Source organism: Centrocercus urophasianus, unplaced genomic scaffold, assembly GCF_019232065.1.
Source record: "Centrocercus urophasianus isolate 14NV4802_14NV808 unplaced genomic scaffold, USGS_Curo_1.0 seq_32, whole genome shotgun sequence".
Taxonomy (NCBI): domain Eukaryota; kingdom Metazoa; phylum Chordata; class Aves; order Galliformes; family Phasianidae; genus Centrocercus; species Centrocercus urophasianus.
In genome coordinates, this window is record NW_024884889.1 from 974,377 (window position 1) to 997,572 (window position 23,196).

The 23,196-nt window shown below is 41.7% G+C and overlaps 1 protein-coding gene across 1 annotated transcript; it reads left to right on the plus strand.

Annotated features, from left to right (window-relative positions):
- Window positions 1–5,291: 5,291 nt before the first annotated feature.
- On the plus strand, window positions 5,292–21,640 carry CLGN (calmegin). Its single transcript, XM_042829742.1, has 14 exons — window positions 5,292–5,495; window positions 7,087–7,157; window positions 7,694–7,752; window positions 8,412–8,553; window positions 9,334–9,415; window positions 10,173–10,365; window positions 12,388–12,577; window positions 13,287–13,400; window positions 13,985–14,141; window positions 14,545–14,760; window positions 16,220–16,339; window positions 16,530–16,674; window positions 19,516–19,622; window positions 20,798–21,640. Exons 1-14 carry the CDS (start codon window positions 5,328–5,330, stop codon window positions 20,876–20,878), a joined length of 1,845 nt encoding a protein of 614 aa, XP_042685676.1. The 5' UTR covers window positions 5,292–5,327; the 3' UTR covers window positions 20,879–21,640.
- Window positions 21,641–23,196: the final 1,556 nt, after the last annotated feature.

Below are 23,196 nucleotides of genomic sequence, written 5' to 3' on the forward strand. Positions count from 1 at the left end.
TAATCACTATGTCCTGATACTTCTATGCTGGTCACGAGCCGAAACTCAGCACAAACTTGAAAATAAATGGCAAACTGCAGTAGTCTCACTTGAGGTGTTTTTGGGAAACGACACCTTGAACGTCTATCTGTGATGTGCAGACTTCATTTATCACTTTTTTAGCACCTGAAGCTCTGAAAATAGTTTGTTAACTTACAATATTCTTGAAAGTACACATACACGTATTTGGCTCCACACATGTACCTATGTATTTCGTGGACCAGGTATTGCAGCCTTCACTAGGTTAAAAATTTAGTGCAGTTTAAGAATTAATGCAGTAATTTCAAGTACTTAAAGGTACACAGAGGGAAACTTTATTAGCCAAAAACATTGACACTCAAAAGGGTTTGGTGACACCAGTGGTCAAACTACAGCCACTGCAATCACAGAACACGCTTCCCATTACTTTAATGTAAATGAGCCTTGTAAATGTAAAAAGTATGTTAAAATGGAAAAATGTAAAAAATGTAAAAATGAAAAGTAAATAATGAATTCTTACATACACGCTGTTTAGTAAAATTTTGCTGAGTCCTACACTTTCCTGTGCTTTAAGGAGCAAGAGATTTCTTGCAATGTCTGTGGAACCGTGGCTCAACTGTATGATGAAAGGAACCTCAGGAGAAGGACTCTGAATTTTCAGTGAAGGACTGAATTACAGAATGTCCAGGGTTGGAAAGGACCTCAAGGATCATGAAGCTCCAACCCCCTGCCACACGCAGGGCCACCAACCTCCCCATTTAATACCAGCCCAGGCTGCCCAGGGCCCCATCCGACCTGGCCTTGAACACCTCCAGGGACGGAGCATCCACAGCCTCTCTGGGCAGCCTGTTCCAGCACCTCACCACTCTCATAGTAAAGAGCTTCCCCCCATGGCATCCAACCTAATGTTGGATAACCTAAACTAACTGATAAGTAAGTAGTGCATGTTATAGCACCAGTAAGTTTAAGGCAATGGAGTGTAACAGAAGTACAATTCTCCTCAAAATTAACATTTTCTATTACTCTAAGCCACATATTTGTTGGCTCTCTGATCTGTTACATAAACTAAGGTTCCCCTCTTTCAACTTTATTGTTTTTTACATAAATATTACTTATTCCAGATGAACCATTCACAGATGCCTTACAACAAGCAGTAGGATAATCCTGCAATAAGCAGAACTCTTGCAATCTCCAGATGCTTCCAAAAGGATGTATGTGTACTTCAAGCTGCAAGGACAGTTTGCATCTTTTTTTTCATGATGGATTGCACAAGAATATTCCTTGGGTATTTTTTTTAGCTAGAGGTGTCTAAAGACTGAAGCTTGTGTAGGAGTATGGTGCCATTTTTGAAAAGTACAGTAAAGAAGGATTTGAATTAAGGTTTAACAGAGCCTTTGGAACATTAGCTACTCCTTAATAAGAGAAGAAAGTACGTGGCTTTTCTATGTGCACCACACAGAGGGTGCTGACACACTGGAACAGGTTGCCCAAGGAGGTTGTGGATGTCCCATCCCTGGAGGCATTCAAGGCCAAGCTGGATGTGGCTCTGGGCAGCCTGGTCTGCTGGTTGGAGATTCTGCACATGGACGGGGGTTGAAATCAGAAGATCATTGCAGTCCTTTTCAATCCAGGCCATTCTATGATTCCATGATTCTGTGTGATAAATACTGTATAAATACACTGTGTTTAAGCTGTGATGTTTACATTCATTTTTGGAGCTTGTAGTTGAAACAATCCACAACATGTTTACATTCATTTTTGGAGCTTGTAGTTGAAACAATCCACAGCACTCTTAAGTTTTGATTCTATAAAATACAAATAGAATCAAATGAAGTTTGAAGCTTCTGCATTAGTTTACAGCAACCCTGGAAGGCAGAATGTCACAAAAATAAATACAAGCATTTACATTTATGGTTCATTGTGCATGCTCTCATGTTAACTCCCAACAGTTCTGAGGGATTTAGGCTGCTTAGCAAATTAGTATGTGGTAGGCATAAACCATAATAAAGCAAGCATTGTGAATCAAAGGCCAACATCCAGCTCAACCAGCAAAACAGTGAAAGATTTTGCTGAGTTAGTATATATCACAAGGCATTGCTTTTGCCTGTGCCACATGCTGCACATTTGAAGATATTCCTGCTGTCCCTCATGATTTAAATTGGCTTAGCCAGTACCGCTGCCAGAATTCATGAGTTCAAGCTGAGCCAAGCCAGAACATCAGTGGGGGCAGCAACCCCACACCTCTGGTGTTCTGCAGAGCCGGGTGAGGGCTGAATGGAATTCATACAACAGCTTTGCTGCTGCTGAAATGGGGTTGGATTGCTTGGCAGTCTCTATTTACAGGAATTGGTTTTGTTCATTTGAGCAAGTTGATTCAATTTGTGGGGGAAAAAGAGGCCTTGTGTACAGACTGGTAAATGATGGAAGGTGTGTGGTGTGGTTGACACATAGAAAGGAAGGAATGCCATTCAGAGGGACCTCAACAGGCTTGAAAGATGGGCCCGGGTGAACCTAATGAGGTTCAACACAGCAAAGTGCAAGGTTTTGCACTTGGGCCGGAGGAATCCTAGGCATCTAAACAGACTGGAAGGAGTGGTCCTTGAGAGCAGCCCTGCAGAGAAGGACCTGGGGGTCTTGAATGAAAAATTTAACTTGAGCCAGCAGTGTGCCCTCGCAGCTCGGAAAGCAAATGGGATCCTGAGCTCCATCAGAAGAGGGGTGGCCAGCAGGGACAGGGAGATGATTGTCCCCCTCAACTCTGCTCTTGTGAGCCCCATGTGGAGTACTGTGTCCAGGTCTGGAGCCCCCAGTACAAGACAGAGAGCTGTTGAGAGGGTCCAGAGGAGAGCCACGAAGATGGTCAAGGCACTGGAGCACCTCCTCTACGAAGACAGGCTGAGGGAGCTGGGCTTGTTCAGCCTGGAGAAAAGAAGGCTGTGGGGTGACCTCATTGCAGCCTTTCAGTACCTAAAGGGAGCCTACAAACAGGAGGGGAGTCAACTCCTTGAAAGGGTAGATAACAGCAGGACAAGGGGAAATGGTTTTAAGTTGAAGGAGGGAAGATCCAGGTTGAATGTCGGGGAAATTCTTCACAGAGAGAGTGGTGAGGTGCTGGAACAGGCTGCCCAGAGAGGCTGTGGATGCCCCGTCCCTGGAGGTGCTCAAGGCCAGGTCGGATGGGGCCCTGGGCAGCCTGGTCTGGTATTAAATGGGGAGGTTGGTGGCCCTGCGTGTGGCAGGGGGTTGGAGCTTCATGATCCTTGAGGTCCCTTCCAACCGAGGCCATTCTGTGATTCTGTGAACTGCCATGATAAGCCAATTTAAATTCCCAGTAACCATGATGGTAACGTTTGGCTGGAAAAGAAAAAAAAAACATACTGCTTTCAACTTCCAGTCTAACTGAATGGCATTTGCCATTCCTTTAGTAATTTTTCCTCATGCAAGGCACAGCATTTAAGCACACAGCAAACAGAGGACGAGACACTCGCTTCCCGCAGCCGCGCAGCCTTCCGCCCGCCGCCCAACAGCGCTCAGCGCCGTCGCCGCGGCGAAGCCCAGTGGCAGCGCGGAGCCCGCAGCGGGCCGAGCGACGATTGGCGCAGCCACCTGCCCGCCCCCCATCCCTCCCTCCCGCGGAGCTCGTGCGGGTCGCGATTCGCGCGCGGATTGGCCGGGGCGGAGCGGCGCGAGCACCTGCTCCTCAGCGCCCGCCGCCCTGCGCTCAGCCGGCGCGTGCGCGGCTAGAGCAGCGCCGGCAGCGGGATCCGTGCTAAGCGCCAGCGGGGCGCAAAGGGGATCTCGCCGCCGGTAATCCGACCGCCGCGGGGACGGGGCTGCGCGGGGCGGCCGCTTTTCGCCCCGCGGGGATTGGATGCCAGCGTCGGGCCGGCGCGCAGTGCGTCGGCTGTTTTATAACTGGGGCGGGGGGGGAACGGCGGCCATGAGGGGAAGGCGGGCGGGGCTGCTGGGCGCCGGCCGTTAGGTGAGGGGCAGCGACGGCGGCGCGAATTGTGCTGCCCGTGCGTTACTGCGGGCGGAGCGGAGCCGAGCCCCGTGGCTCTGTGGCTGTGGGTGGAGGGGGAGCGGGTGTGGAATTGAGCTGAGAAGGGCCCGTCCAGCCTGCCCTCGTCGGGAGACGTGTCCTTGTACTCGGAACGTTCCTTCTTGCTGTTTCTCCCGTCCTGCTGCTGTCTTGCGTGTGTCCCACGAGCAGTGGCTCATTACTTGAGGTGTAATGTTGTGCTGGGGTTGCAGTGCGGTTGCTGTTCCCTAGGGCTTGTCTCAGAGCAGCGCTGCTGCCTCGTAGGTCTCTTCTGGTACATGGATGTGATGTGGGTGCCCGTGTTCCCACGGTAGAGTGACCGAGCTATGCAAAAACAGCTAAAACTTACAGGTGTGATATTCATAGCTTTTCGTATGTTAACTCATCTTCAGAATCCGTTGAACTTCCTTATTCTTTGCACGCAATTTCAAGACCGGAAGCTGTTAGGCTTAGTTTAAAGGTTTTGCATTGGAGGTGCTGAAGGAATTAAAAAACAAAACAAAAAATTGTAATGGTGATGTTTGGGACAAGAGAGGAAAGCATAGAGACCAAGAATGGCATAGAATAGGTGGGGGGGGGAGAATGGTAACGTAATTTAATGTACTTTCCCCAAAACTACAAGTCTGTCCTAAGGAGTGAGGCTTTTATGGCATAGTTGGCTTGCTGGCATGGCACTGGTGCATATAACAGCTTACTTTGGGCTGTAGATATAGTCGGTACAGACAGTATGAAGTGAACAGATCTTAGCAGGAATAAGGAATAAAATGAAAAAGTTTTCTTTTTGGACAGCCCTGAAGGGATGTGGGTGTTTTGTTTGTTTGTTTCGCCTTGGGACCGATCTCTGTTTGTATTGCTTGGTGGAACTAGCAGGTTGATAAATGAGCATGGAAGAATTATCATTTTGCTTCCAATGTTTGCGTTGCTTGGTGGATCTGATAAAGCCAGGGAGAAAAAAAGGGTCTTTGATTTCCAGAAGAAATTGCTGTGATAGTTAGAGTTTGCTTTGATAAGTAAATGATCGCTGAAGAGCTTTACTCTGTCTTACTAGGGTGGCTGCTCTCTGAGGCACAGGGAGCATCTCAGTGGCAGAATGCTAAGTGCAGGCAGTAGTGGCCAAAAGAACAGGAGGTTGTGAATGCTTCACGTTCCTTATTTGTTATGATTTTAATGTTATTTCTCTTGTAGATCAAGTCCTGGACTACAATTGAGCTAGTGGTGATAGTATCCCCACAACAACGCTTACAGTTTAAACTTTTCAGTTCTTCAGATGACCAGAATGCACTCCCAGTGGGACTGGCTGTGCTTGCTTCTCCTGGTAATTAGCTCTGTAACTGCAGAAATGGAAGATGAAGTTCTGGGTGCAGATGTTGAAGTGGAGGATTTTGACCAAGAGTCTCAACAAGCTGATGTTGACAAAGAAGGATCTTCCTTAGGGGTAAGGTTCTGGGTGTCGTTAATTGAAGCTTGTGTAATTTGAAGTTACATAGTTATACTGAGAGACAAATTGGTTCACAAATGACTTCAAAAAGAGCGAGTTAACATGGAGCTGCCAATTCAATGGGTGTCAAATGCACCAGACTGAGGTTTTTCAGTCATTGCGTATGATTTAATGACCCTGCTATACTGAAATGCAAAATTGGATCTCATTCCAGCAGTGGATAGTCTTGAATAAGATCTTGTAGTCCTTTAATCTTGGCGTGGAACCTTTTATCTGAAGCTCTCCTTGATAGCACACCTTGTAGCCTTACGTGTCATTACTAGAGAAGAAAGCAGAAAGCAGCTTTGTCTCACTGTTAATTTTAAATGAGATCAATTCCTTGTTCTTTTTTCTCATCATTAACGTATTAAAATACAGTCATTATTTCTTTCCAGAGAGTATTCCTGTGTTTGTTAAGCTATAGTTGGTAATAGATTGGGCGATTTTTATGGATTTCTTTTTTTTTAATTTTTTAAATTTTTTTATTATATTTTATTTTTTTTTTTTTTTTAACTGTGTAGCCCAGTTGTGATGTGTGAGGTAGGCAGGAAAACAAAAGAAGGAAAAACTTACAAAGAAATAGGGGGGAAGCAGAGAACTGCTGCAAGCTTAGTAAATGTTCTGTGTTCTTACATGTAACAGTATTTTGGTTAGGAGCTTTGACCTCAGTTGTTGTCTTTTAACTGTGTCTGTACTTTTATGCTGGTGTCTGAAACTTTCTGAAGTTTCAGACTTGAAAATGTTAAGGTGTTAGGGCATAAAAACAGAGGATGGGGAAAGTGGCGGTAAGCTGGCATGCCTTTGAGCTCCCTGCTGTGTGTACTGGGAGGACCACCAATTCTCAGACATCTCAGAAAAGGTTTTTTTCTGGTATCTGAAAGTGAGTATAAAACCAACCTAGCAGCCTCTTCTGCCATCGTTAACACGGTGTTAGGAATGAAGTGGCAGACTCTCCTGCCTTAAAAGCCCTTGCCTGGAGTCTTGATGTACTTGGCTGCTATTGACCTCACGTCACACAGATTCTTGGCAGATAGGAAGCAACTCGCTGGTAGAGGACACGTGCCCAACCCGTAGCAATGAGGTGGGGTTGTGGGGAAGCGTGTTTTATTCCCTTAAATGCAGCGGTGGTGGTCTGTCTGCGTGGGCTACTTGTGGATGTACAATTACAGAACCGTAGGAGTCCTCTGGAGGTCATCTAGTCCTACTGCTAGAAAGGTTTCCTAGAGCAGGTTGCACAGGAAAGCATCCAGGTGGGTCTTGACTCTGCAGAGAAGGAGACTCCATGAGCTCTGTGGGCAGCCTGTTGCAGGGCTCTGTCACCCTCAAGTAAAGATTGTTGTTTTCGTGTTCATAAGGAATTTTCTGCGCTCCTCTTGGTGCGTTGCCCCTTGCCACATCACTGGGTTACTCTGAAAAGAGCCTGGCTCCATCCTCTTGACTCTGTCACTTCAGCTCTTTATAGCATTGATAAATATAATAGCATCTGGTAGTGTATTGCAGTTGAAAAACTGTAGTTATGTTGGAGCACGTATCTGTAAATGTCTTCTAGGTGGTGTACCAGACTCCAAAGCCAACTGGAGATGTTTATTTTGCTGAAACCTTTGATGGAGGATGGAGTGGGTAAGCTGTACCTGAACGTTCTAAACTTGTAATTTCAGCAATTTAACTTACAGCAGCAGGAATTACTTGATATTCATTTACCTGCTAGGAATTTCTCAGTAGAAATGTCTTCAGTAGGAGGTGGTATGATCAGCTGTTAGAGTACTTTGTTTTATGGTGAAAGCTTTGGTGAAGTTGGGGAAACAGTGTTTGGTTTTTGAAGACAAATCACAACGTGTTATTGGTAACCACGATTGGTAAATGGAAAAACTTAAGTGCTTAAATACCATTTATCTCAATCCTTAGCTTTGTGAGATCTGTGAGAGTATTGTTTTCCCACGAAATCTAATCTTTGAAGTGTTGTATGAAACTTGTTGCAACTTTTCTGTTTGCATTCTTTAAATTACACCAGGTTCCATGATGCTGACCGTTGAAATCAAGGTCACACGTTCACTTGATAGAAACTCAATCTGTTTGTCCTGTGCTTGTTACAGCTTTTTTTTTATATCTATGCACAACTTTGTATAGTTAAGTGACTTGTACACTTGTTGTTTTAGCTGGGTGTTGTCTAAAGCCAAGAAAGAAGACACAGATGACAACATTGCTAAATATGATGGTAAGTGTTTTTAATGTGTACTTTGACTACATGGGTTCTGATGTTCTGTTGCTTTGTGGGAAATACCTCTCCTTCATGCTGTGTGCCCATTGTGCTGTACTGACTTCAAAAACCTACCTGAAAGCAGAAGCTTGTTATCTGTTGTTGTTGTAACTTCTGGTCATATTCCTTTGAATTTTTTTCCTTAAGCTTTCTGCTCTCCTTGTTGTCTGAGCCAAAACGCTAGGTTAGATGGATCTGAAATCTTCTGACCTGCAGATGTTATTTTATTGTCTTTACTGTGAATTGGGATTCTAGTGGCTTCTGACTATTGTAATTGAAGCACTGGTTGGAATGCTGTTTGGATGATTTGATAGAAAGATGTGGGCATGAAATTTGTGCACTGCCAACTTTCTTTTTGTCTTGTAGTGCTGCAGAGCTTGGGAAGTGTAGGGTGGTCCTGAATAATCACTTGTATCCGAAGGAGAATTATCAGTGCTCTATTGGATGACTGTTATTGAACTTTGCCATCAAATGTCAAGACTTCTCTACTTTGGCCATTAGTCTTCTATGCTGTGAACTCTTTGCTTCTCTTTGCCACAAGGCTACGATGTCTTTCATCAGCATGTTGTTTGCTTTTCTCAAAGATTGCATAGTTGATGTTTGTTTCCTTCTTTTAGGAAGGTGGGAAGTAGAAGAGCTGAAAGAAAACACAGTACCTGGAGACAAAGGATTAGTGTTAAAATCAGCTGCAAAGCATCATGCAATATCAGCTATGCTGACAAAGGCATTTATTTTTGATAAAAAACCTTTGATTGTTCAGTAAGTATTTCCTCAGATTCCATGCTTGATATTTATCATGCTTCAAGTCTTTGAGTCAGTAAAGTCATGTGAATCCTTTCATGTGGCACACACTGACACAGCCAGAGCTACCAGGGCTGTAAGTATGAATGAAAATAAGCAACTAAGGTTGTAGTTCAAGTGTAAGAAGTTATATTCCAACTCTTGAAATACTTTGGATGTAAGTTATTGTTTTATAAAATACTTTACAAGTTAATTAATTTTCAGTCCTAAATGAAAAAGATTTAACTTGTGATTTGAGTATGCTGCTTTTACAATTGCAGGGTATTTCTGCATAACTCAACTACAACGATTTGGATCCCTCCAGCTAAATCTAGTGTGCTGTGTGGGCATTTTCAAGAGAATAAATTCCAGAACTCTTTCTGGCTTCTGCCTCACTTTGGTAGAATCACAGAAAGGCCTGGATTGGAAAGGACCCCAGTGATCATCAGATTCCAACCTCCTGCCACAGGCAGGGCCATCGGCCTCAGGGTCATCACAAGCTTGAAACTTGTCTTACTGCTGTTCCCAACTGTAGCAGTTGCTACGGTGGCTGTTGTGGCTGGCATTGCTGCTGTATTGGTTTATGTGGCAACTGAAAACCTTTTAGTCACATAGGAATATTTTGACAGCAGAGCCTAATAAAAAATCAAGCAACTTAGACATGGTTGTAACGTGTTTGTAAGTAGAACTGCAGACATGAAGTTGATTTGTGTTTGTTTGATATGATGAGTTATTTTTTTTAATTTGCTCTTTGCCTAGATATGAAGTGAATTTTCAAGGAGGCATTGACTGCGGTGGTGCATATATTAAACTTCTTTCCAGTAGGGATGACCTGGATCTGGTATGCCCCTTTACATTTGCTATTGACTGTTTCATTGAGGAATGAGCATATTTAAAACTAAATAAAAACACAGACCCACCTCAAACAGCACATCTGTTACAGGATGTGTCTTGAGGGAAGGTAACTTGCAGAAATCAAGTGGGTTTCCTTCAAGTAGTTGCTTGAAGACACACCTTGGTACTTGGTGAATAGAAAAATCATATAAATAGTTAAAAAAACCAAACAAACAAACAACTGAAATTTCACAACAGCCGAATGCAATGTAGTTGGAAGAAAACGGAATCTGGTATTGAGGGATTGTTTATTATTACTGTGGCGCGAGAAAGCACCACTGAAACAGTGGATAGTAACACCTTGTTTTTCATCTTTATCAAAATACAAATGGCTGTGAAGAACAGAAACTGGTTCTCTTCCATCTTGTACTGTACTGTACACAGAAGAGTACACTTGGGTGCTTTGATCTGTGGCAGGCATTTCCACTTAATGTAAGGGTGAGGACTTTCGAAGCACATTCACCTTGTCTGAAGAGGCTTCAGTGATCTCTGTGGTTAGGCTGTTTCAGCAACTTAGAAAAGCTGTTAAATTCATGATTTACCCTGCCAGTTTTCAGTGTTAGGATTGAGGCCACATCAAACAGCTCTTAGAAAAAGGTAACCATGTTGTATATATGCCACAGTAATGTGGACAAGTAGTGCTCCAAATGACTTGGTAAAATGTACAGTTTGACACACCCTGAACTTTTTTTTTACTTTCACAGGAGTTCTTCTTTGACAAAACGCCTTATACTATTATGTTTGGACCAGATAAATGTGGTGAAGATTACAAACTACACTTTATCATCAGGCATAAGAATCCTAAAACTGGAGAATATGATGAAAAACATGCAAAGCGTCCTGATGTGGACCTAAAAAAATTCTATTTGGACAAGAAGACACATCTGTACACTCTTGGTATTGTTTAGTTTTTACATGTTTGAATTAGAAAAAAGATTTAAAGAAAAGAATTTATCTCTACTGAAGCTTCGTGTCTCACTCTTTTTGTCATTGTTTAGTCTGGAGCTGATTGCTCATGATTTGGCCTAAGTTATTTAATGACTGAGCTTAACTGCAACACATAAGTGGCTTTGAAATAATGCTGTTTAATGTTCGCTTACATGAAAAAACATTCCAGCTTTGGCCAGTCTTTAACCTGAAGAACTGATTTAATACTTTGAGTACATACTAAGATAAAAATATTTTAGGCAAAAGTCCAGTCTTTTAGGAAGGCATCGGAGTTGACAGTAGGTCAGTGAGCTCTCCTGCAGCGTATTGAACGCTGCTCTTCTCCACGTGTTGGGTTATCATTGATGCCTGCATCTGCAGAGCTGTGTGTGAACAGATATGTTCCTGCTTTCACCGAAGATAAATGAGTTTGACCTGCTTTTAGTTTGTGTGGCAGATATCCCTCCCAAACTCTGTTCTTCTGATAAAGGGGTGTATATAGAAAGGAGTGTATATGTTCCTGTATTCGGGGCATTCATTGGAGATAATTATTAAAGGTACTTTAATTCAGATGGCATTTATTCTGCAACAAATGGTTAGCAAGACCTCCATGCAGGTTTGTGACTACTGATGATTTTGTGATGGAAGACGTAAGTAGAAAAATCAGTTATTGTGTGTAAAATCATAAGGGGGTTAATTTTTGCATTTATTTTAATAAATTAGGAAACATAAACTGCGAGATGTTACTCAGGTAGTACCGAACTGTTGGTATAAAGTGTTACTTGAGCTTCTGTCACATACCTTCATAAAACTGGAGGAGTATTTACTTCAAATTAGTAATCTTGGTTGTGTTAAATGGGCATGTAAATGGACTTGTTAAGTACTAGAATGTTCTCACTGGTTATTAGAAGTGGATTTCAGTGTCTCAACAATCTGGAGTCTGACACTGCTTGATTCTGTGACCCTTGCTTATCAGGTACCTGCACTTGCTAAAATATTTTAAAAACTTGAATATAATGTTGGTCTGGAGCCTCCAGCACAAGAAAGACAGGGAGCTGTTGGAGAGGGTCCAGAGCATAGCCACGAAGATGGTCAAGGCACTGGAGCACCTCCCCTACGAAGACAGGCTGAGGGAGCTGGGCTTGTTCAGCCTGGAGAAAAGAAGGCTGTGGGGTGACCTCATTGCAGCCTTTCAGTACCTAAAGGGAGCCTACAAACAGGAGGGGAGTCAACTCTTGGAAAGGGTAGATAACAGCAGGACAAGGGGAAATGATATTAAGTTGAGAGAGGGAAGATCTGGGTTGGATGTCAGTGGGAAATTCTTCACAGAGAGAGTGTTGAGGTGCTGGAACAGGCTGCCCATGGAGGTGTTCAAGGCCAGGTGGGATGGGGCCCTGGGCAGCCTGGTCTGGTATTAAATGGGGAGGTTGGTGGCCCTGCGTGTGGCAGGGGGTTGGAGCTTCATGATCCTTGAGGTCCCTTCCAACCGAGGCCATTCTGTGATTTTGTGAATGTTCTGTGTTCACAGTCTGACAACTGAGAAAGATGCTGTCAGAGTCTGGAGTCTGAAAGAAAATATTGCTTGAATGATCCTCCAGCTGCGATATTTACACAGTTCTACTTTATTCATGCTTTCAAGGGTGGAATTATTATTTCACAGCTGAGATGCTTTTGGAGGCAAAGGTTTGTCTTCGGTAGTGCAGGGAGGAGGAAGGCAAAGCAGCAGAATTTTGACCAACTGGTGGTTTCTTTTTATTTTTTTTTTTTTTTTTAAGGGGGGGGGGGGTGGGGGGGGTTGACAAATTTGTTGGGTATGGCTTGCCTCTCGTGTGTGGGTTTAGTACCTGATTGTCTCCTGTTCTGCTCGCAAGGTTTTGTTGGCTGTCAGTTGACTAAGTCTAAAAATGTCACATGTATGGCTTTGGCTGGAGGTAAATTGATTTGTCAAGTGAATACTTCCTTATTTCTTCAATACAATTTTTTTCTTTTTAGTGCTAAAACCAGATGATACGTTTGAAATGCTGATTGACCAATCAGTCATCAGTAAAGGAAGCCTTCTTGAGGATATGGTTCCTCCAGTAAACCCTCCTAAAGAAATAGATGATCCTGCTGATAAGAAGCCTGACGACTGGGATGAGAGACAAAAAATACCTGATCCCAATGCTGTCAAACCAGATGACTGGTAAGGAGAAAGCTTCACCTGTTTTAAAAAAAAAAAAAAAAAAAAAAGTATATACAGGTTATTGTTTTATAATATTTCCCTGGCTTGATTTTGTTGTTTTTCTTTCTCTCAACACTTGGGATATGTTTCACTAACAGTTGAAAACATGTATTTGAGGAGGATGTGCAAGGATCTGATCTTCTTTTAGGGAAAGAAGTACAATCTCGACTTTTGCTGATTTGAATTCTGTTGCAGTTAGTAACTAAAATCACCTTACTTGAGGATGTGTTTGGTTGTTTTTTTTCCACTACTAGTAGAATCATAGAATGGATTGGGTTGGAAGGGATCTTAAAGATCATCTAGTTCCAACCTCCCTGCTGTGGGCAGGATTGCCACTACTAGATCAGGTGCTGCGTACTTAATTCCTTCTTCCTGGAGTGGTGTTCATATAGCAACTTCAACAGAGGAAAATTTTAAGGGATACCTGATTGACACTTGCCAGTTGATGGCAGCTGTTTCTGGGCTAACCAGTGCCTTGAAACGTTGTAAATGTATGTTTATAAATATAAATGTTTATAAACAGAGAAGTAGGTGCCTAATTCGCATTGTAAGTGTGTCTGACTTTGTTGTGCCCTTGAATGTTATCCCATCCATAGCAGTAGGTCCTCTGAACAGAGCATTGGTTCAGGGTCAAGCTGATGTATTTTCTAACAGTAGTCTGTCATTGAAGGGATGAAGATGAGCCTTCCAAAATAGAAGATCTTGATGCTGTTAAGCCTGAGGGATGGCTTGATGATGAACCACAGTATGTTCCGGACCCCAGAGCAAAAAAGCCAAAGGACTGGTAAGAACTTAGTAGATGAGGGCCTGTTCATGTGGTTTTTTTTTTTTTTTTTTTTTTTTAGGTAAGTCTACTTGTTTTCTGGCTAATTGTGAGCTAATGAGAGCTTAACCCAAATCTCACTGTCTTTAACATATGAAATTGGAACATAACAAGCGTGGTCAAATACTTATTGATTTGTGAGGCTACTTGTAGAAAAATATGCAGATGTCAATAATTGCCTTGTATTCTGAAGAGCTGTGAACAGTATGGAGCTGTTTGAAAGAACAGGGATAAGCAGCAAAGCTGTCAAAGTTGATGCTTGAAGACACATAGTTGTCCTAAAGCATGTTATGGGGAGCTGCTGCAAGCTGCCTGCAGGTGTAGGAGTACGATTACATTTCACCGAGCTACAGTAGCTATGAATGTGTGGCTGTAAAGCATTCAGTACTCTGGAAAAAGCACGTTGCAGTTAGATCAGCCCATTGAACTTCAACCCAGTTCTGGGGTTGTCCCAGCAAAGCGTGTTTGGATCCAAAGTTATACTGAATGTTAGTGTTCCCATCGGACCAACCTGAAATTGGTTATTTGTACCTTTCTTTCTGTAGGGATGAAGAAATGGATGGGGAGTGGGAAGCCCCTCAGGTCCCCAATCCGAAGTGTGCCACCGCACCTGGTTGTGGACTGTGGGTGCGTCCCATGAAGAGCAACCCCAAGTATAAAGGGAAATGGAAAGCACCTATGATAGTTAATCCTAATTATCAGGTACTAGCAATATTGTAGGTTATTATTTAAGAGGTGCAGAGCTCAACCAAGCAGACAAGTGGCATTAGTATGTATGTTTGGCCCTTCATACTGAACTTGATACAGTCACTTAGTGCTGTAACACAGTATGGAGGAAAAAGGATTGAATTTAACAGAGATCTGTCTGCCCTAAGCCAGAAGTCAGAGACCTACCTGCCAAAATTCTATAGGTTATTTCCAGTTCTGTTTTCCTGAAATTCAGAGGCTGCCCCTTTGCTTTTTAAATTGTGTATTTGAAATAGTCAGAAAGTCTTAATTACATTAAAATGTATTTCACTGGATGTGTGTTTTTGTTTGTTTGTTTGTTTTGCATTTATTTTTGAGGTATAATGATGTGATTACATGTTTTTCTTTCCCTACAAAGGGAATCTGGAGCCCTCGGAAAATACCTAACCCAGACTATTTTGAAGATCCTCACCCGTTTGAGATGACACCTATCGGTGCTGTTGGTTTGGAACTCTGGTCTATGACATCTGATATCTACTTTGATAACTTCATAATATGTTCAGAAAAAGAAGTAGCTGATCGTTGGGCAGCAGATGGTTGGGGCTTGAAGAAATTAGTAGCAAGTGCTAACGAGGTATCGACTTAATTATATTCTTGGTAGGAGTTCTGTTGGAATAACTTTCAGTAATAGAATTATTCTGTGATTGATAATCTTACAGAATAGCTATGACATTCTTTTCCTAGTTTGGCGTACGGCTTTCCCAGGTCAATATTGGGCTGAAATTAAAAGGTAACAACATTTTACTTAAGCATCTAACAAGAAATGTAGCAAGAATTCAGTAATTGATGTATCTCCCACTGTTAATGGTGATACTAGAATTCAGTACCTGTCAGCGAACGGAAGCTGAGCTATTTGCACCAAGACCTCTCTATATACTTAAAACTTGTCACTTTTGTCTGACTCCTTTTTATATGTGCTTTACATGTGCTCCCCTGCCATAAAAAGTGGTTAATAGCCGTTATTTTTTGTATTTAATAAATCTGGGTCTGTGGCTGTTTGGATGTGTATTATGCAACTCTGAGAATAATATGTGTATGTTTCTGGAGCTGCATCTGTTCTTCTGTTTCTGTGTGTACATCCACACTGCTTACTGCAATTGGTCAGTCAGCAGTTTCTTCAGCTCTCTTTCGTATGTCATAACATGAATTCTTCTGAATAGATGGGAACATGAGCCCCTCTAGTGGCTGTTTTTACTGACTGCAGTTGAGAGAGAGTACTTTAGTTAGAATGAATCATTCCAAGGTTATTCAGAGTATGGCTGCTTGACTTCTTTAGGGCCATGCAGGATTCCAAGTGTCATTGTTGAAATTGTCTCTTGAATTCTGACAGGCATGGGGCATTTTTTTTTTTTTTTTTAGGAAGCCTGTTCCACTTTCACAAGTGGTTTGTTCTAGCAGTCCTGTGTTTACTTTGGGGAATGAAAGCAGATGTGGTTATGGGGAAAGCAATGATGGATTGGCTGTGTAAGTATGGTCAGTCTCTGGCAGGTGCTGTTAACACAGAAAGGATGAGAAAGTAGCAACAGACCAGGCAATTTAGGAAAGCCACCTCATTTCACAGCCTTGCTCATCTCAAATATTTGTTTCTGTGCCTGGAGTTGCATCTGTATCTGTACAATAGCAAAAGGTAATCCTGAAGTTCCTTCACTCCACTGCCTCTGTAGCTTTCTACCTTGGTTGCTGATGTCCCCTTTCCAGAGTCTAACTGAACCAAGACTTGCCTATGTAAGTCAGAACCGGTCTGGAAGATAGCTGCCTGATGAATTGGCTGTTGGAGGAGGCAAAGTGGCAGTACAGATGGAGCAAGATGTTGCTCTTCAGGTGGCTGGCTGCTCCTTGGAGGTTCTTATCAGTTAAGCTAGCACAGCGTGGGGAAAGAGCAAAAGAGCTGCAGAGAGTGGCAAGCATGAAGTTGCTCCAACTGGAAGGGTTTTCTTTGGGCAGCATAAGGGTTGAAATATATACATTTTTATAAGCTTACCTAAGTGGTGAGAGTGATAAAAATGCTTTTTACTTTATTTTTTTTAATGTAGCCTGGAATGTTGAGTCAACTGGTGACTGCTGCGGAAGACCATCCATGGCTTTGGGTTCTTTATATCCTGACTTTAGCTCTGCCTGTTGGTCTGTGTGTGTTGTTCTGCTGGCCAGCAAAGGTTAGAGAAATTTTGAATGCGTTTTTCATCTTCCGCCATTCTTAATACTTGATTGAAAACTCCTAGTATTTGTGCAACAGTATTTGTGCAGCAGCTCTCCTACTGTGCTGTTGGTATTAGTTAACTCCTTGTGTGTGTTTGTTTAATTCTTAACCTGAGTTTAAGTAAATGGATGTCTGATTTGTTTTAGAAAACAGATGAAGATTTTGACTTAAAAAAAACAGATACATCTATGCCAGTTACAAAGGGAGAAGTAAAACAAGGAAGAGAAGAGCTAGAAGATGATGAAATAGATTTAGAAGAAGATAAAGAAAATGAAGATATTGGTGAAGATGGTAAGAGTATGTTGCTTCATAGTTGGATTGATGTAAAAGCATGGAAAGAACTAAGTTGTGGACTGTGCTGCAGTAATTGCAGCCAGTATGCCAAATCTGCCTTGCTCTGAGCCTTATCTCTGTAGCAATTGGTGTGCCGTAGTGTTTTGATAAATACAAGAAAAAAAGAGAGTTGTATAATAGAGTTCTCTTCAGTATTTCTTCACTTTTGATAAATTGTTCCAAGTCTTATGTTCACAAACGTATCTTCTGCCTCCTAAACATCTCATATATTGAACACTCTTTGGGTGGTTCAATTATCTGTACCTCTAGTGGTTACAATCAAGTTGTCTTTAAAATGTGTCTGGAATAGCCTTAAGTCTTTAGCACAACGCTTGACTTATTCCTCTGTGGGAGCATCATACCCTGAACTACCAAAACCCATTGGTTCTAGTAACTCTTGTTGAAGTCTGAAAATACAGTGGATTTGAAGTACTGAAATCTGCTTGCTTGATACCTCTTGTTAGGAATGCAATGCCAGCCTGCAGAGATCTGTTCTGCTGTTCCAAGGGAGAAGCAAATGATCAGTAGTGTAAGATGCACTTTGGCATTCGAAGAGTAACATGAGCATCTCACGTTGTGTTATCAAACACGAGTGGAACTACTCAGCTGTGGCTTTGATGCTGTGATGGCATTTCCCTCTGCCTGCAAGTGCAAAGAGAATCATGTAACTTACAGTGCATTGTTTTGACTCCTGTGAGAAAATCTTCAGCCTCATACTGCAAGCTTCTGTCTCTTACTTTGCTCTGTAAGAGCAAAGCAAGTTGCAAATGGCTGGCATCGTAAGTTAGAAACTAAGCAGACGTGAATGCTGGTTATTTTAGTAGTGACATGATCTTGTATTGCTGACCAGAACTTTGTCGTTTCTGCCTATTTCTGCACCAAAGGCCATGAGAGTTGATGGGTTTTGGCTGTATGAATTAATATTTAACTTTGCATCAGTGTTCCCGTGCTCAGAGAATTGAGTACTTAGGCATAATGCTTTGCTACACCAAACTTAATTCATCTGCCTTACCTTTTTTTTTTTTTTTTAACCAGCTGTTCCTGATATTTCAAAATTAGGCTCCATTTTATATCTTCATCTCCAGTTACTAAACTAAATGCAGAGCAACATCAACGTAGGTAGCTTTTGTATGACTCTTCTAAGCTTTTCAAATACATTTCAGGCTTCAAAGACTTTCTTCTTTAGAGAAGAATTGCTTAGCTCCCCTTTAGCTTTTCTGCTACCTTTTACACTTGCAGGTTAAAATCTTCCCTCTCTTTCCATCTATTTTTTGCCTCCTCGTATCTGGTCATAGGTAGTCTTAGGTTCTCATATGATTCTTTTCGCTCAAGATAGAAGAGAACTGGAAGAGACAGAGTTCATAGAGGATACAATAAAGATGGGAAGGGAGGTTCCTCCTTCAGGTAATGGAAAAGGAAATAACTTGGGCTAGGACTTGAAAATGATCTCTCTTCTCCTTTTTAGTTTGTCTCATTGCCAGAGGTGGAACATCAGGTAGGTGCCAGATGTGTGAGTTGCCTGTGCGATTTCTCAACACGGTATCTGTAATCATCAATATCTTCTACTAATCCTTTGGATCCTAATCATTCCTGCATTTCCTTCATAGTCATTATCTGCTTTGTTTTCTGGAGTTGAAGGCAACGAACTGTTTTCAACTGTGAAGCACTGAATGACTTCCAAGTCACATCTTAGTGTGGGTAGTTCAAAAGTGTGGCAGAATGGCAAGTTTCAGAAAGACTTGTAGGTTTCTGTGGCTCCAGTGAGTGTGAATTGCTGGCATCTTGAATGGCTCTGTCTTGGGACTTAGTTGTCTTCATCAACATCTGAGCAAGGGTTTTGAACACTTTTGTCATGCTTTACTCGTTAGGGTTGATTTTTAAAACAAAACTTTTGTCTACGTTTCTCTTGAACTGTGACCTCCAGCCTTATGGTTGTAGTTCTCCTTTTGATAACAATAGATGAGACATATGAATGTAGATACATGTAAGGTACACTTACAGCTGGGAAAACTCTCGGGCTTCATCCAAATGTGCTGTATTGCTTGGCTCACTTTGTTAGTATATTGTGGACAAAGGTTTTTGGTGTCTGTATGCTTTTGTTCGGGCATTACTGAGCTCAGCTGTTAAAATCTTTGTATTTTTATGGTGAAGCAGTGGTTATGAGGCATCACATGGCAGAATAGTACTGAGAGATGTTTGGGTAGCTATGCTCAGCAGTTGTCTTCTTATTTCCTTTCTGCCAGACATGGATGTTGCTTCTTGTTTACTCCTTGGTAGAAATGTTTGCAGTAGATAACCCAGTCATAGAAATTCTCACTTGAAGATTGCAGTTTGAAATAAAAGACTTGTCAAGCTTAAGTAACTTTATTTAATATGTCATGGTGTGATTGCTGGGTCTGAATCCTTATATTGAACATAGATACCTAAAATGCAGGCATGGGAGTGCAAGCTCGTAATTTCTGAGGCCTAAAGTGGAAACAAAAACAGCTGGGAGCAGGGTTTCCTTCACAGAATGCATGGAATGGAGAGAGACCCCAGAAGGGTAACCAGTCTGATGCTCGGGGAGTAGACTGAGAGTGTTTATGCATTCACTACTCTCTTTATTTTAGTACAGTAATGCACTAAACCACAGTAAGCTACAACTTCATTGAGAAGGTAGCTCTGCTTTGTTTAGCTTATATTGTATTATAAACAAGCAGTTAATTCCAGAACAGAAATTGGCTAGGAAGAACTTAGTGTGTGACTGTAGTGTGTTTCTAATGTAGTTCCGTTTAAAAGTAATACTGATTTCTCCTGCAGAAGACGAGAGTAAATATGGGGAAGATATTGATGATGAAGAAAATGAAGTTGCAGGTGGAAGTCAGGAAGGAGATGATAAGTCAAATAAATCTGGCTCAGAAGATGAGGTGAGTTTGCTCTGCGAAACTGCGTGTGTGAGTTCACAGTGCTCTTACACAAGTTCTTCACTGATTACCCCTCTCTCGATTCTCCTGTTTGTGAGAAGCTTGTTCCTGTACGTTGGCCTAGGAATGCAGTGTCTGATAAACCCATTAACCTTTTCTTTGTGAAAGCAGTAACAGGAGCTGATCATGTGCCTGATACTCTGTACTGGAATATGGAGAGGTTATGTCTTGCTTTTACCTGGGTATTTTCAGGGTGTCTGAGTTCCTAACATGACATGATCAGTGACCTACTTAGGAGACTGCATGCATGGCATGTTCTCAGGCCAGTGGTGCCACCTTCTGGGAACTATGCCTTCTGAATCGAGTGCTTCCATTAGGAGATGCAGGGAAGTGAGAAACAAGGTGTTGTCTGGGAATGGAGCCTGAGTAAGTCAAGTGCTTCTCAAGTGAGAAACAGACAGCTGATTTAAGAGCAGTCTGTACTGTTTGTTACTTCCTGTCTTGGAGAGCTACAATGTTTTAAATGCTTCTTGCTTAACAAGTGGAAAGGAAGATTAGTACAATATACACTTGAAGGAATTAGCTAAATTAATTAAAAGACATGGCTTTTGAACTAGTGAGTGAATGGGGAATAAACAAATTTCTGATGTTAGTTTAGATGTGCTATTCTTCTTCGGAATTCAGAAAGAAAAACCTTATACTCACTTTGTTTATCATCAAATCGCAGAGTGGCCTGGGTTGGAAGGGATCCTCAAGGATCATGAATCTCCAACCCCCCTGCCATAGGTGGGGCTTCCAACCTCCATTTCTAATACCAGACCAGGCTGCCCAGGGCCCCATCCCACCTGGCCTTGAACACCTCCAGGGACGGGGCATCCACAGCCTCTCTGGGCAGCTGTTCCAGCCCCTCACCACTGTCATAGTTAAGAACTTCCCCCTGACACCTGACCTAAATCTTCCCTCCCTCAAATTAAAACCTTTTCCCCTTGTAAAATGATGTTTATACATTACCTTGTTTATCGTTTATCATTAGTGTGATATTGCAGGGAAAAAAATCTATCATTTAACTATTGTATTGAGTGCTAATATGATTTGGGGGTAGGGAGGAATAAATAAGTTTGAAGGATTAAATGCACACTGCTTAAGAATGTGAATGCTGATTTATTTTCTTCCTTCAGATGACAGTAGCTGATGAAACTGCAGGCTCTGAGGATGGTCCGCTGAAGTCAGTGCGCAAAAGAAGAGTACAAAAGGACTGAGTTGTTGGCAGCTAGTGTTTCTAGCTCTAAGCAGTACTAACTTATGACATGCCACTGCAAGGAGCCTGGCAGCATGCAGGTTCCTGAGATGTGAAGGGAAAAATGGGACACATTGCTATTTATCCTCTCTTAATTCTCTGACCTCTTTTAACCTTCCCAAGCTTCCTTGATGCCCTTTTTTTAACAAGAAAAGAAGAGTTACCTAATGTTTCACATTTAGAATAAAAGTGAAACTGCAAGTTAGCCAACTGATTTTACAAAGCAGATTCTTAAGATTTGAAGAATCTTAGAAATCAATATTAGTCAGGGATGAAAAATGTTACTCTAAATATTTTTAAGAACATGAATAAATATTTTTGCAGCTCTAGCACAGAATCAGCTGTTTGCACATCTGAGCTGAGAGTGTTGCAGTACAGGTGAAGGATCTACAGTTCACGTTGTTCAGTGAAAAGGTATCTTTTTCTGTGCAGAGCTAAATGCAATAACTGTTTTTGTATGATCGTTTAGTGCTAGCAACAATTTTTCTTGTATCTTATTTCTTTTAGTTGGCACTGTTACAGTGGTCACCTGTTCATTTCAAACATGGGTTATAGTAATTTATTTTTAAGAGATAGTTTAAAATGGAGTACTCAAAGAAGTGGTTAATTGATGTGACTTAATTTGCTTTTGAATGCAGATATTAAAACTACAGAAGTGATATATAGATTTTTTCATACTTTTATAGCTCTCATGCCAGATGGCATAGATTTTGTTTATAGAATATTTGCTGAGTGTATATTGTGTATTAAAAATATTTAATAATTCTTGTTTAACATGAAATTGATTAATATAGATAAGAATTTTCGATGTGTTTTTTTTTTTTTTCTTTTACAAATGTGAGTTCTTGGGCTTTCTTCTAATATAGTTTAATATTCTTGGGCTTTCTTTTAATATAGTTTAAATAAACTGCATATCATAAGAGAAACTACTAAAGTTCAACTGTATACTAAAACAAACCAGCAAAACTGCAGCTTTTGGAATCCTGCTCCTGCTTGGTAGCTGCCTTGAACATGAGTGAGTTGTTAACTGCTAGCAAAAGCAAGTTCATAGGCTAAAACCATTTAGAAGTTCGTTAATTGGTGAAGAACTTTTTGCCAAGGAAATGTGTTATTTTACTTATAAACACTTGTAAGTCTACGAAGATTGTGTTGTTTTCCTTGCTCTGCTATTATTTAATAGGAAGTTGGTAACAGTTTTTAGCTGACTCTTCCGAAGGAGCCGGCCTGCACAGGTATTTGTATTGAAGGCAAAGAGTGCTGCGTTCTGTTTGGTGTAGAGAAATACAGGGAGAGGCCATAGTGAGAAATGGTAAGTGCAACCGTTTGAGCCCTTCTAGGGTCCATGAACTAATAAGTAATGACTCCTGATTTCCCCCTTTGCCCTGAGACTTTGCAGTAACAGATAGCTGTTAGCAATGAGGTGTCCTGCAAACAACAGAGGGAACCCAGGCAATGGGGTGAGTGTGGATTGCTGGTCACTGTAGCTTTTGGGAAGCATTTCAGCGCTGTGACTGAATCTCATCTGAGTCTGGTGAAAGTCCTTTGGAGTTGTTACAATGTTTACATGTGGGCTTTTGAGTTGATTATGTATTTATTTGGTAGATCAGCACACCTTTATAGGCAATGGTAGAGTTGTCAGCTTATAGTGGGTGCTAGTCTTAATTCTCTTAGGGTTCCCCTAAGGTCTTGATTTATGCCCTCTCAGCATCTTTGCTTACACCTCACTTTGTAGTAAACGACTCCTTATTTACCAGGTTGGACTGCCTTAAGAGGCCATAGTTCAGGTGCTGTATGCAATGGTACTGACTTAGTAAGACCAGTCTCACTTTTCATACTGACTTAATGACTACCATTACCTGGAACCTGCAGATAAAGACAACCTCCTGCTTATCAGTTTATTGATCTATTCTATGCTAGGAATTAGGAGAGGAAGATGAGAGCTTAAAGGATTTGAGGCTCTAGATGAGGAGAAAAAAAATGAGGCAAGAAGGGAACCCTTCTGTTGATACTTATAACGTTGTGATTTCCTTCTGTATTTCCTCTGTGTAGCTGATTTGCATGTGAATGTTTTGGTGAGGCTAGGCAGGACCAGAGGGGATGGTGGAGGGGTGTTCTCTCACAATTTCCTCCACCAGTGGCTTCCACCATTATAAAGGTAGGACAAAATAAGAGTTCTGGTGTCTGTCTAATGTAGAGCTAGGTACGTGTGTAGACGAAGGTAACATCATCCAACTCTTAAAATGAAGCCATGTGGAGATTGGCAATATTTACCATTGAGAA

Excerpts from the sequence above, each read along its gene's own strand:
- CLGN (XM_042829742.1), top strand. The coding sequence starts at position 5,328 with ATGACCAGAATGCACTCCCAGTGGGACTGGCTGTGCTTGCTTCTCCTG. Across the intron at positions 7,753-8,411 it reads CAACATTGCTAAATATGATG|GAAGGTGGGAAGTAGAAGAG; the intron begins GTAAGTGTTTTT and ends TCCTTCTTTTAG. Across the intron at positions 14,761-16,219 it reads TAGTAGCAAGTGCTAACGAG|CCTGGAATGTTGAGTCAACT; the intron begins GTATCGACTTAA and ends TTTTTAATGTAG.